Source organism: Canis aureus, chromosome 35 (assembly GCF_053574225.1).
Source record: "Canis aureus isolate CA01 chromosome 35, VMU_Caureus_v.1.0, whole genome shotgun sequence".
Lineage (NCBI taxonomy): Eukaryota > Metazoa > Chordata > Mammalia > Carnivora > Canidae > Canis > Canis aureus.
The window spans coordinates 7,308,887-7,323,302 of record NC_135645.1 but is presented as its reverse complement, the minus strand read 5'-3'; the positions used below and the strand labels follow the sequence as shown (position 1 = coordinate 7,323,302).

Genomic DNA, 14,416 nt, shown 5'->3' with positions numbered 1-14,416 from the left:
CAATGGGAGCCACCGAAAGTATTAAGCAGGAATAACCTGACGGGATTTGCGTCCCCCGGAAGATCATTCTGGATCCTGGAGGAGGATCTCAGGGCAACAAAGCCTACAGGATGACCAGTAATCAGGCTGTTGTAAGACTTTAGGCTAGAAATGATTTTCAGTTTTGAGACAGATCTTTATGCAGAACAAAGCAGTCCCTGCTGATCCCAGGATGACTCATTTGGATGTGAACTTGTTGAAAGCTTTATGAAAGTCTAAATATATTATCTCTATTAGTTCTCCTTTTTGCACATGCAGGAGGAGCCAGTCTTCTTAATAATCTCTTAACCGTGTATGACATCCCTTCCCCTCTCTGGGACAATATTGCTTCTGTAACAGGCTGGTTCATTTAAGTACTATATCTTTTTACCCTTTATTATGGATCCTGCCCAGAGAAAAAGCTTATGTTCATGCTCTAATCAAAATCCCATTGGGTTCATTCCCTGATTTATTTTCCATTTTATTTTTTTCTTATTCTTGGTGATGCTTGACACAGCCTTCTCACAGCTTTGGGGAAGATACAGAATATTGGTTATTTCTCCATTCTTTAGGATCATTAATGGAATATTTGAAAAGATGAGAGGACTGTAGGAGAAACTATCTTGATCAAATATGCATGATTTTAAAATATGGACAGCACTTTAAAATTAGTAATTATATAATGCTATAAATATATTAAAAGACTCCGAATTTTCAAAGTTTCTGCTGCTACTTTCTACCTTTTTGTGAACACATTTTTTTTTAAAGATTTTATTTATTTATTTATTTATTTATTTATTTATTTATTTATTTATTTATTTATTTATGAGAGAAAGAGAGCACAAGCAGGGAGAGTGGCAGAGGGAGAGGGAGAAGCAGGCTCTCCGCTGAGCAGGGAGCCTGATGTGAGGATTGATTCTAGTACACTGGGATCATGCCTAAGTTGAAGGCAGACATTTAACTGAGCCACCCAGGTGCCCTGTGAATGCATTGAATTTTATCGTGTTTCTGTTAGAGGATCCATTTGTACCTATGCTTGTTAATACTTCTATTTGTTTCCCCTCCAGCTGCCTTGTTTACTGCTATTTCCCTAGTTGAGATAGAGACCCGTTCTGCTGATACTGTAACCTGGAGGGGTGCTAAGCCATGTCATCTACCTGGACACCCTTCAACAGCCCAAGAAAGTACAGTGTGCACTGATATATTAGCCAAGCTTCAGGATTTAAAAGATTAAAGTCAAGCTGAAAGTTTTACATCCACTTTCTGAATGTCCCCAGTGAAACATCTAAGATTTCCGGAGCAAACTTACCATTAGAATTCAAATTCTTGGGCAGCGCTGGTGGCCCAGCAGTTTAGGGCCGCCTTCAGCCCGGGGTGTGATCCTGAAGACCTGGGATCAAGTCCCACGTCGGGCTCCCTGCATGGAGCCTGCTTCTCCCTCTGCCTGTGTCTCTGCCTCTCTCTGTGTCTGTCATGAATAAATAAATAAAATCTAAAAAAAAAAAAAAAAAAAAGAATTCAAAATCTTTTCCTCCATAATCACGCATATCACCTTATCAGGTTTTTAAAATTAATTTATTATTTTTTAAATTTTTAAAAAAGATTTTATTTATTTATTCATGAGAGACAGAGAGAGAAACAGAGACATAGGCAGAGGGAGAAGCAGACTCCTCACAGGAAGCCTGATGTGGGATTCAATCCTGGAACCCCAGGATCACACCCTGAGCCAAAGACAGACGCCCAACCCCTGAGCCACCCAGGCATACCACACCTTATCAGTTTTGAGTCAATTCTTTACTTCTATCACCAATTGCATTTAAATCCTTCCAAATTTAATAATTTGGCTCTAAAAAAGTTGGGGATGGGGTAGGGGAAGGAGACAACTGGTGTTCCAGAAAATCAAGGCTGGAATGAGGCTGTTCCAGAAATCAATATAGGAGGGACTCGGGGGTTGCAATCTAATATGAAATTGTTGTGGGTAGGAGGAGAAAGTGTAGACTCTTGAATCTACATTTGCACAGTTAGGCACATTTTTTTCCCACTTACATTATGTTTCATCATTAAAAACACTAAGTTTGTTAGGGAAGGTTTATTTATACTTTATATAGGATGGAGACAGAATCAAAGAGTTATTATTTTTTATATGAAGTGGCTTGAGTGAGGGTAGATGGAGATAAGGGTGGTCAATTACCCTGAAGCCATCTATTAGAAGCTGGATAGACAGCTTCTTCTCCAAAATCATGCTTTACAGAAGGAGTGGTACAGAAGTATTTGGTCCCGTCATGGTATTTGGGAGGAAACACCAATGTAGGCTACAAGGGGGAATGAGCTGCTATTGGTCTGCAGATACTGGGGTACTGGGTTTCCTGGAACCACTGGGGTGAAGGAGCCTGTGTCCTACTGAATTCTAGTAGGACACTGACTGTCAGGTCTCCTGAATTGACCAAACACTACTAAACATTGAGGATGCTTGTATGAAAACCATATAGCTCCTTCTTAGAGGAACACACACTGGAGAAAAACAATTTCAGCAGCCAGCACTTAATTAAACTTTTACTTGTATATTCTAGACAGTAAACTGAAGTAAAGGCTTTACACACCACACAACATACCTTAAAAATCCTCATTATGCAAAGCAGATTTGGAGAGGTTAAATAATTTGCAGAACAAAGTTCTGACTATGTTAAGTTAGAACTTAAATTTGGGCAGGCTGACTCCAGAAAGCATATCTTTAACCATTCTTTCAATGTGATAAAGACTGATGCTGTTCGGAGTCCAGTAGTGAGAAAGAATTGGAGGGTCTGGAGAGTTTAAGAAGTGGCGCTTTCTAGAATAGGGACTGCCCCTTGCATTTTTAGATTTTCTGGTACATTCATGGGGGTATAAGATGTTAGAGCCAGAAAAATCTTTAAAGATCTGTTAGTTTCAGCCTAATTCTATAGGAAATATTTGAGGAGGAGAAATAAATTGTCCTATTCTTCAGAGAACCCTGCTAATTTGAGGATTAGGAGTCTAGGTTTTGATTAACAACAATGGTTCTGATTGTTCATGTCACTTGTTTGTGATTAAAAATGAGACTTGGAATGATTGAGAGACAATTGCTCACCAACCTCTTTACCTCATACATACAGATGACTCAAAAAACCATTTTAATAGGATGTATTTGGAGAAATCAGGCAGATGTTTGGAGCATTTCCTTTCTAAAGCAAGTATTCACAGATTTGTCTCTTGAGGTTGCAAGAGTGAAGATGTTAGATTCAAACTCAATCTTGATGGATTCCCTCAGGAAGGTATCCCTGGCAGGCACCAGCTTGCCCACCAGCACCCACTACCCCTCCTTTCCTTCTGATAGAACCCTGACTTGTTCAGGAGGTTAGTGGAAGTCCCTTTACCTCAGGTAGGATAGGCATAACCCCAGCCCCAAAGAATGAATCTGGGATTGGTTTAAGGGTGGACATGGGACCCAGTTCTAAGCATAAGACATCCGGAGAATCTGGGAGGGAGGGCTTCCTTTCCTGAATAAAAAGACATTTCCCAAGAAGAAACCCTTTCTGTCCCTTCCTGCTTTTGCTTTCTTCTCTTATTCTAAGAACGTGGATATAAGGCCTAGCAATGAAATGAAGATAAAACAATTTGCCAAAAATTGTGGAGCAAAAAACCAGGATGAACTTGCATCCAGGATCACTTTGTGTCCTGACCTGCCAACCTCAGATTTCTTTTATGAGACAAAGTCCTAGTTGTTAAGCTAATGTTAGATTTTTGGTTTTACAGATGAGTGCTCTTTTAACTGATACCATGTCTTTTTATTAGAGAAGCCATATCATACAACATACCTGTCCTTCAGATTTTAATTTTATTCATAGGATCCAAAATAAAGGCAATAAATGCTCGTGAATGAGCAAAACTGCTCTATTGGTTAAATTTCTCTTCCAGGGAATATATGGAATTGCATGCATTTGGTTTTTACAAAGTATTGCTGCTAATAGCGCTGTGGTAAGTTATGTCAAAGCTTCTGACATAATATTATATTTATTTATTACATTTATTTGTTTTTTAAAAAGATGTACTTATTTATTTTAGAGAGAGAATGTGAACAAGGGGAAGGGCAGAGGCAGAGGAAGAGGGAGGGAAGCAGATTCCCTGAGCACCTGGGTGGCCAAGCTGTTGAGAGTCGGCCTTTGATTTAAGGCATGATCCTGGGGTCTCAGGATCGAGTCCCACATCCGGCTCCTTGCGGGGAGCCTGCTTCTCCCTCTGCCTATGTCTCTGCTTCTCTTTGTGTCTTTCATGAATAAATAAATAAAATCTTAAAAAAAAAAAAAAGAAGCAGATTCCCCACTAAGCATGGAGCCTTACGCAGGGCTGTGGGGCTCCAGAACTTCATCTCCCAAGAGATCAAGAGTTGCAATGCTTTTCCAACTGACCCAGCCAGGCGCCCCATAATTTTAGATTTAAAAAACCAAGAGTAGGCTAATTAGAGTCCCAACGGCCCACATGATTAGGCAAGATTCCTCCAGGAAAAGCTCTGTAGCTAGTCATATGCAAACTACTTACATCAAAGTGTAGAGTCTGTCTTAATTTTCACATTAATTGAGCTATTAATATGCACTGTTGAGATCTTAAATTGAGCTTTAACATCATTTTCTTGTTTTAAGACCTAAAAGATGGTGAAAAGAAGTACTTACAAATTTTCTACACTTTGGGCTTCTGTTACTTATTGCCTTAGAATCATCAGCTAAATGGTTGTTTATTTAGCAACAAGGACCTTGGCTTATTCATTCCAGTGCCATTTAAGGTAAATGGCACAATAGCCTCACTGAGGCAGGGATAAAGAAGTATTCACTGAGTTGCAATAGCAGCAATAAACAATAACAATAGTAAGAGCTAATATTTCCCTATGTGACAAAATCAGCATGGGTGTCTTCAGTGCATGGTTTTATTTCGTCCCCACCAAATCCCTGTGAAATAAATAATTTCCTTCTTTCAAATGAGGAAGGTGAGGCCTAGGAAGGTTATGTCACTTGCTCAAACTTATTCAGCTATGAAAGCACAGTCTCAATTCTAGAGTCTTGGACTTCTTATGAATTACCTACGTTTTACAGCTGAGAAAACAGAGGCTCAGAGAAGTTAACTAGCTCAGGGTCACATAGTAATAGTTGGTAGAACCTGGATTTGAATCCAGACAGTCTGGCTCTAGCATCTGTTCTCTTAACTATGCACTATGCTGACTCACAGAAGGATAAACTTTGGGCATACCTCAGATTTGTGATGCAATTATATAAAGTTGATTATATGAAACTGAGGGCTAGTTGATCACTAAATGTAATGCAGAAGTATAAATGTCAGCTTTCAAGTCTTTTTCCTTTTTTTCGGTAGTAAGATATCTTTCCAAGATATAACTTCTTTCAAGTCCATAGTGGTAACTCTTTCATCACTCTGGAAAATCATAAAACAGAAACTGCACACTAACTTCTAACTTATAAAGAATTTACATCTAGGCCTTAGGTTTCTTAACTCCTCTCCTCTTTCCCACACTCTCCCTGTGCCCCACCTGGGCACCAAAACTCCCTCTACTGTGTTTAAAGTAGTTTCCAAAACTGGTCCTCAGTCTTGCCTGTGCATTGGAATAACTTGAGGAGTTTAAAAAAAAAAACAAACCCTCTCATTCAGGGCAAAAATATGCAATTAGGAAAAGAGTCTCTTCAACACGTGCTGTTGGAAAAACTGGACGGCTACATGCAGCAGAATGCCACTGAGCCCCTCTCTTACACCATTCACAAAAATAAATTCAAAGGGATGAAATACCTAAATGTGAGACAGGAATTCATCAAAATCCTAAGGAAGAACATAGGCAGCAACCTCTTTGACCTCAGCCATAGCAACTTCTTACTTGACATGTCTCCAGAGGCAAGGGAAACAAAAGCAAAAATGAATTATTGGGATGTCATCAAGAAAAAAAGCCTCTGCACAGCAAAGGAAATAATCAGTAAAACTAAAAGGCAACCTATGGAATGGGATATGCAAATGATATATCTGATAAAGTATTCAAAATCTTAGTATTCAGGGCAGCCCTGAATACTGAGCTCTGGTGGCTCAGCGGTTTAGCAATGCCTTCAGCCCAGGGCGTGCTCCTGGAGACCAGGGATCGAGTCCTGCTTTAGGCTGCCTGCATGGAGCCTGCTTCTCCCTCTGCCTGTCTCTGCCTCTCTCTCCTTCTCCTCTCTGTGTATTCTCATGAATAAATAAATAAAATCTTAGAAAAATGCCACAAAAAACCCCAAAATCTTAGTATTCAAAATCTATAAAGAACTTACACACTCCACACCCCAAAACACTCCAACAAACTCAACATGAAAAGTGCTCAACATCACTCATCATCAGGAAAATACAAATCAAAAGTAGAATGAGGTATCACCTCGCACCTGTCAGAATGGACAAAATAAAAAACACAAGAAACAAGTGTTGGTAAGGTTGTGGAGAAAAAGGAACCCTCAGGCACTGTTGGTAGGAATGCAAACTGGTACAACAACTGTGGAAAGCAGTACGGAAGTTTTTCAAAAGGTTAAATATAGGGGGTGCCTGGATGGCTAAATTGCTTAAGCATCTGCCTTCAGATCAGGTCATGACTGCAGGGTCCTGGGATTGAGCCCCATATTGGCTCCTTGCTCAGTGGGGAGCCTGCTTCTCCCTCTCCCTCTACCTGCTGCTCCCCCTGCTTGAGCTCTTTCTCTCTGTGTGTCAAAGAAATAAATAAAATCTGAAAAAATGATCTAGTAATCGCACTACTGTGTATTTACCCAAAAAATATGAAAACACTAATTTGAAAGGATGCATGCACCCCTATTTTTACAGCAGCATTATTTACAATAGCCAAGATATGGAAGCAGCTCAAGGGCCTCTTGATAGATGAATGGATAAAGAAGATGCAGTATATATACAAAATGAAATATTATTCAGCCATTAAAAAGAACAGTCTTGCCATTTGCGACAACATGGTTGGAGCTAGAGAGTATAATGCTAAGTGAGGGCAGCCCTGGTGGCTCAGTGGTTTAGCGCCGCCTTTGGCCCAGGGCGTAATCCTGGAGACCCGGGATCAAGTCCCACGTCGAGCTCCCTGCATGGGGCCTGCTTCTCCCTCTGCCTGTGTCTCTGCCTCTCTCTTCTTTGTGTGTCTCTCATGAATGAATAAATAAAATCTTTAAAATATATATATAATGCTAAGTGAAATAAGTCAGAGAAAGACAAATACCATATGATTTCACACCTTGTGGAATTTAAGAAACAAAGCAAGTGAACAAATGAAAAAAAAAAAGGCATGAAACAAAAAACAGACTCTTAACTATAGAGAACAAACAGAAGGTTACCAGAGGGTAATTGGGTAGGGGGATGGGTGACATAGATGAAGGGGACCGAAGAGCACACTTACCATGATGAGCATTGAGTAATGCATAGAATTGTTGAATCATTTTATTGTATATCTGTATGTTACCACACTGTATATTAACTATATTGGAATTAAAATAAAAAGCTAAAAAAATGGGATCCCTAGGTGGCTCGGCGGTTTAGCGCCTGCCTTTGGCCCAGGGTGTGGTCCTGGAGGCCTGGGATCGAGTCCCATGTCAGGCGCCCTGCATGGGGCCTGCTTCTCCCTCTGCCTGTGTCTCTGCCTCTCTGTGTGTCTCTCATGAATGAATAAATAAAATCTTAAAAAAAAAAAAAAAAGTTAAAAAAAGAACTTCACAAAATTCATCTGGGCTCCATCCTCAGCATTTCTAATTTAGTTGATCTGAGGTATACCTCAGGCTCTTGGAGTTTCTGAAGCTGCTAAGAGATATCCAATGTACAGCTGAAGTTGAGAACCACTGTGGCCCACAGCAGGGTGTCTCAGCCTCAGCACTATTGACCTTCAGCCCTGGCTAATTCTCCACTGTGGAAGTCTGTCTTGTGCACTACAGAATGTTTATCAGGGTCCCTAACGTTTCTCTGCTAGGTGCCAGTAGCAGCTTCCCCAGTTGTGACAACCAAAAATGTCTCTTAGCTTTGTCAGATGTCTTGGGGGAAGGTACAAAATCGCTGCTCTTGAAAACCATTGCTCTAGGGCCATTGCTGCTGCCTGCCCTGAGAGAAAAGTCTCTCAAAGAGAAAAAAGAGAAGGGTGGCTTCTAGTGCACCCCGCAGACAGGAAAATATATAATGATGCCAAGGGAATCTGTCAGATAACCCTCTTGTCATTGGAGGAAAGGTAATCAGAGTGTCCCCTGCCTTTTCAAGAATTTTTATTTCTCGGTAAAGAGCTGGGATAGTTCTTCAGGAGCATGGTAGAGGAAGGTATTTTCGAGAACAAGGAATTAGGGAAAGGATACAGATCTTTCTTGCTGATCTGAAGCACAACAGGAGGGAACTAAATCTTTTTTTAATTAGCGTGAACAGCCCGGCCTGGTGAAATAAGGTCTCTTGCTGAGGAGTTGCTGCCAACAAGATAAGGTGGAGAAGATAAAGCACAATGGCTTAGGCTGAATGGACGCAAATACTGGATGTTTCTTCAGCTCTGGGAAGTCTTGGCCAGCGGACTGATGATGGATGAGAGTCTGGGTATGTGGGTAAGAGCAGAGTTAGAGGAGTTTGTTCTGGAAAGGTTGGAGTTTGGGAAGAAGTTATGTGAGCGGTTGTCTTAGTTTGGGTCATCTGGGGGGAAAGCCCAGGAAGCACCGCAGAGAGGGGAAGGGAGAGGAAAGTAAGGAAGCTAAGGAAGCTAATAAGAAGGGCATTACTGGGGCAGCCCAGGTGGCCCAGCAGTTTAGCATCTGCCTTCAGCCCAGGTGTGATCCTGGAGCCCCGGGATCAAGTCCCGCGTCAGGATCCCTGCATGGAACCTGCTTCTCCCTCTGCCCCCCTCTCTCTGTGTCTCTCATGAATAAATAAAAAATTTTTTTAAAAAGGGCATTATTGGACAGCGCCACCATGAGCGGTAGAGCTTAATCCTTCTGGAAGTTGCAGAGGGCCAGGGCCAAACACAGGCCTCAGAGGGGAGGGCAACAGAGCTGGTGTGTTTGTCCACCGATGCCCGTCTGTCACTGGTTGAGGGCTGGGTCTGGGGCCATTGGATCCCAGCACCTCTGCTGGGTTCTGGTTGGGGCCTTGGGCAGAGTCGCAGGTGTGGTGCAGGCAACTGGAAGTGGCTGGTCAGCACCGTATGGTGCTCACTGGTGGGATGTAGGTGGGCCACTAGCAACTGCCATACTGGTTAATTTCAAAAATTGGTTTAAAAGTATTAACTGCTTTACTAGTTAACAAAGTTTAATTTTTCATCAAGACCTCTTTATATTAAGGAACATTAGGAAGGCACTCCAGCCCCCGGCACCATCAAAGATACCACCTTACTGCTTAAAACCATGAAATATCACTACCAGAAGCTAGCAGTCATCTTGGCTCTGCCTCAAGTCCTCCCCTCACCCCTTGCCTGCGGATCGCTGACCAGGTCCTTCAGGTCTACTCCAGAATGCTCAGGAACTGACTCATATCTGTCCCTGTGGACATTAGTCCAGGGCAGTGCTGTCTTTTGCTGGGACTGTTGTAACAGCCTGCTCCTGGGCTCTGTGCACTCGCTTTTCTTTCAGTTTCTTGAACCTACAGGCTTTTTTGGGGGGCGGGGGGAGGGGGAATGCTCCTCTTCTCTACTGCATCCCAGTCCAAATCTAACGATGATTTGCTTGTTCTTATCTTTTAGGTCTGGCTGTCACTTCTTCACTAAAGATCTGCCTCTCTAAAGAATGATTTCCCCTTCCCAAGTCAGTTCCTGTTTGGCTTATTTTGGCATGTTTCACAATTCTTAATTATTTTGTTTGCTTATTTCATCAATCTCCCTCTTCAGGATGTACCCTCCATAAGGGCAACGATCATATCTATCTCCTGCACCAGATCCCACATGGGGTTGCCAGATTTAGCAAATAAAAATACAGGCTTCTATGTCCATACTTGTACTAAAACTTAATTCAGGTTTTATCTGAAATTCAAATTTACCTGGGCATCTTGTGTTTCATTTGGCAACCCTATTCCTAGGCCCTAATACATGGCTGACTCTCACTACATGTTTTTAAATCAAAACTTGAGAGCAGCATATCAAAATTGCTATAAGGGTAACAAAGTGGGAGGAATGTACTAAAACTACCGAACTAGAGTAGTGAAAAACACACTTGCCATTCTTTTGATTCTGATTTGATAGTCTTCTCTCCCTCAGAGAACCTAATCAGCTCACCCTCAAAGTCTTGGACAGCCTAGTGCTCTAGCAGGGGTGCTGGCCACAGGCGGGGGCTGTTAGGAACAGTGTTAGTGCACTGCACTGCCTCAATTTTCTGTGGCTCTGTGCTGCACTGGGACCTTGATCTTCTTTGGCCCTGATCTCCCCTGACTGGGAGCTCGCTAAGGGAGGGGAGAGATGACTCTTTCCTTCTCAGTCATTCACCCCCAGCATCTCACTCTGTAGACAGCACGTAGCAAGGACTCAATGAATGGTTGCCAAATGGACTGATAAATGAGTGCATAGTAGGGGAGCTAAAGGAGCTAACCACTCTGGTTTGACCAGACTTGAAAGTTTCCTGAGACATGGGGCTTTCAGCAGGAAAATCAGGGCATTTGGTCCCCTCAGTGAATGAAGCTCCTTCTTCGTGGCTGGGCTTTTTGTCCATAATCATTTATATTAGCTGCTACATGACTATCATGATTAGATAGCCTGCTGGCCTGGCTGCCCATGTGTTTTAGGATGACACTGGATGTTTGGAGCTCTGCTGAACCCTTGTGCTTCTCTATGCCTGGGACCATGACCTTGGCTTCAGCCTCAGTTCATGGTCCTTCCTTGTGACTTGGTCTTGTGGCCTGTGGTAGACACTCTGGATTTGCACTCCTGGGATAAAGGCATTCAGGTTGAACTCATGTGAAGGGCTCTTAATTTTGAGATGATCTCATGGGCCCCTAATGTGGCCATGACAGGTATCATCAAGACCTGATTATGACCACTAACTACTTACACAGAGCATCAGCCAAGTATTTATTGAGTAATTAAGCTGACACAGAACTTTCCAAATACATTTCGACAAATGTCTGAATTACTTGACTGTGAAAAAATGAGTTCTCATTTTAACCACCCCCCCCCACCCCATACTACCAGAGGGCATGAAATTCTAAACAAAACCACACAGATCCATTTTCAATTTTGGCAGCAAATGCTCCAGTCTCAGTTAGGTCCTGCTGGTTTCCTGGAATCAGGGGTGAAGTGGCTCTTGAGAGGTTCCCAGCACTTATAGTAGTTCTCATCCAAACAACTAGAGGACTTGAGCCCCCACTTGGTGACGGCCATACTTAGAGAAGATTCAAACATAAATGCCTGTAGGAAATGAGGAGGGGGACAAGAAAGAAGAAGTGAGATGGATAATAAAACATATTTGATTACACGTCAAAGAAAAAGATGTAGGTAGGCAGAATCTGAATAATAAATTGCGGGTGCTGACATGGGGAGGACCACAGGCCTTGGGTTCCGACTCTGGCTCGGCCACTTATGTGAGTGAGACTTTAACTTCTCTGAGCTCCACGTTTCATTCTATAAAACAGAATTGGGCCCATAAGCCTCACATTGTCCTTACGGCATTATGGAGCTAAATTTGCTAGATCCAAGGGCAGAAAGGGAGAGTTCGAGGACTGTTCATCTTCTTAGAAACCATCATACTGAGGCTATGTCCTTGTGGGGAGGCCCTGCTCCCCATTTTGCAGAGGAGGAAACTATGGCTCAAAGCCGGGAAATGGCTTGTCAGGTGATGGTAGTAAGAAGTGGCAGAATGGGATTTGAGTTCTCTTTTTCAGGACTCCAACCAAGAGATGGGCTGGGAAAAGAGGAAGAAGGAAAAGGGAGCGTGAGGAGGAGGAGGAGAAGAGAAGGAGGAGGCAGGCAGGACTGTAGCACTTTCAAGAACCCTATTCTAGAAGATTCTGAATGGTGGATGCCCTGCTGTGTTCAGGTTTTTGTCCTCAACAGAAAGAATATGCAAATGCTCTGTGCAGCTTAGACATTCTGGCTTCACCAATTGCTGATTTTCCTATCCACTGAAGCTTTTAAATATAAAATAAAAACAAAAACGGAATAAAACCCTACAATTCTTATGTGTTCACATTACTGGAAATTTAGAAAATATAAATGCACAAAAGGAAGTTAAAGTTCTCTTGTGTCACATCCCAGAGTACCCGTGTTCGTACTGGTGTCTAATGTACATGAGCCTCCCTATACTTATAAACAAGGGAGATGATTGCCCCTGCCTGCCTTCCCATGACAAGCTTAACGTGAGGACCAGATGAGATCACACGGAGGTGCTATGCATGTTATGAACACTATTTGGAGATAAGGGTTATTATTATGGCTGTTCTTGTATTTCTGAGGACTGCTTAAGAGCCTTGTTGTCTGACTAGAGCGACAAAACCCCATTCCAGTTGAGCTGTGGAGGCAGTATTGAACAAAGTTTATTTATTCCAAACCGGAATAAGGATAAGGTGTATAGATGGGCCTGGGTCCCAATTATATAATGGGAAATGAGGATGGAGACCTAAAGTTAGGTCTAGGCAAAGTGCCGGACCCTAACCCTGCCAGGTATCCTGAACTCCCTACCCAGCTTCTGTCCTGCCCTTAATCCCTTATAAGGATAGCTCTTTCTGGCTAGTTCCCCAAGCCTTAGGCAACTCCCAAGGTCTTGCTCCTCATAAAAACAGCCCTGTCATTGCTTCTCTGATGCAGAACACTGCTCCCTGATAACACTAACTATCCAGAGCCAAGTTGGGCACCAAAGGTTACTAAGTGGCAGTTCTAGGGTAGCCTATGTACCCCAAAGAGACTTTGGAGGCAATAGCTTAATGGAAATTGTCAAACCACATCTCACAGAGAAGTAGGGTTGCACAGAAATTCTGCAAAGACTCTTGGATAGGGAAAGAGCCAAGGTCAAGTAGGTGGGACTCTGCACCTTTTCCCTTGCAGATCAGCTTCATCAACTCTGGTCCTGGAATTGGGACTGAAATCAAACTGCATTGGATAGAGAGACAGATAATGCTCTCTGTTTGCAAACTAGGTATGGAGTCAGGCAGGCCTGTGCTATTGATTTTATTAAAGTCAGATTACACTGAAGGCATTTGTTTGAAAAGGTAAAGCAAATTTGCATGTGATTTAGCATAAAATTACTCCTTGTGGTCCATAAACTCCACCTCCAAGAATTCAAAAATAAAATAAAAATCAAGTACCGCAGCCAACTGCAATTTTGTTCAGCCTCAATGTTTATAGCCTGATACAGGAAGAATACAAAACAGGTTTTCAATCCCATCAATTTCGTCCCATGCCAAAGGAGAGCAAAAGAAAATGAGAAAGCCGTTGAGAACTGCTGCTCACAAGCCCTGACTATAGTGAAGAAAGGCTTCCTGATTCTCCTTGGCTTGAGAACTCCACTGAAGGTGACATCCTGCATCCCTGGGTACTGTAGTGTAGCCCTAGAGGGTCACCTCAAAAAGCAGAGATGATTCTGGGACACAGCGTATATACTCTGGGCTGCATACAGGTAATATTCACAATATTCCCTTATATCTGAACAGTGCTAGACAGTCTATAAGGTTAAATATAGCCACCTGCTGAGGTGGGCACCACACCCATTCTACAAATGGGGAAAATGAAGCACAGAGAAGTTAAAGTGACTTGTTCAAGGTCATGCAAGAACTAAGAGCTAGGATTTGATCTCAGATCTGACTCAAGTCCAAAGCTCTTTTCACCCTTCCACATCAGGAATCTAGTATACACACAGGGGTGTGTGCATACACACATGGGAATAAATAAACACACAGACACACACTCTCCTCTCTTGACTTCTCTGTGACTTTGGAAAAATGAAACAAACAAACAAACAAACAAACAAAAAAACAACTAGCCAGTACTCTCAAGAAATTTGGAGAACCCAGAGGCTGCCAGAGCCTGGCATTCAATTTGCTTACCATGGTGCCATCAGCAATCCTCTCGGGTGCCAACTTGGCTTTGCTGGCCTTCTCAAAGCAGTCAGCATCAGGCCCGTGGGGGGTCATTGAGCTGTGCAGGCTGCCTCCTCCTGGCAGGAACTCACCCTGCTTTGCCTCATAATGACCTTTGATAAGTCCCATGAATTCACTCATGCAGTTCCCTGGGAAGGTTGAAATAGTATTATTTTTAGTATCCAATCAAGACTGGTAAAGTACCAAGACCTCTCAAGCATTATGTCTATGGAATGCCAAGAAGATAGGAGAATTTTATAATTTTTTTAGGATTACTAAAGAATAAAGATAGATGGGAGGGAGGGGAACCTGCAAAACATTCATTAGTGTGGAACTCCTGGTGGGCAAAACTCTA

General features: G+C 42.5%; 1 protein-coding gene across 2 annotated transcripts in view; it reads right to left on the bottom strand.

The window, feature by feature from the left end:
• Nucleotides 1-11,035: 11,035 nt before the first annotated feature.
• The window catches only part of HGD (homogentisate 1,2-dioxygenase), a 41,843-nt gene continuing 38,462 nt past the window's right edge, over nucleotides 11,036-14,416 (bottom strand). For both annotated transcript variants that reach the window (XM_077884593.1, XM_077884592.1), the window contains exons 13-14: nucleotides 14,029-14,210; nucleotides 11,036-11,398 (exon numbers count right to left, since the gene is read on the bottom strand). In XM_077884593.1, coding sequence (XP_077740719.1) covers nucleotides 11,249-11,398; nucleotides 14,029-14,210 — 332 coding nt within the window. In that variant the 3' untranslated portion in view covers nucleotides 11,036-11,248. The remainder of the gene's footprint in view (nucleotides 11,399-14,028; nucleotides 14,211-14,416) is intronic.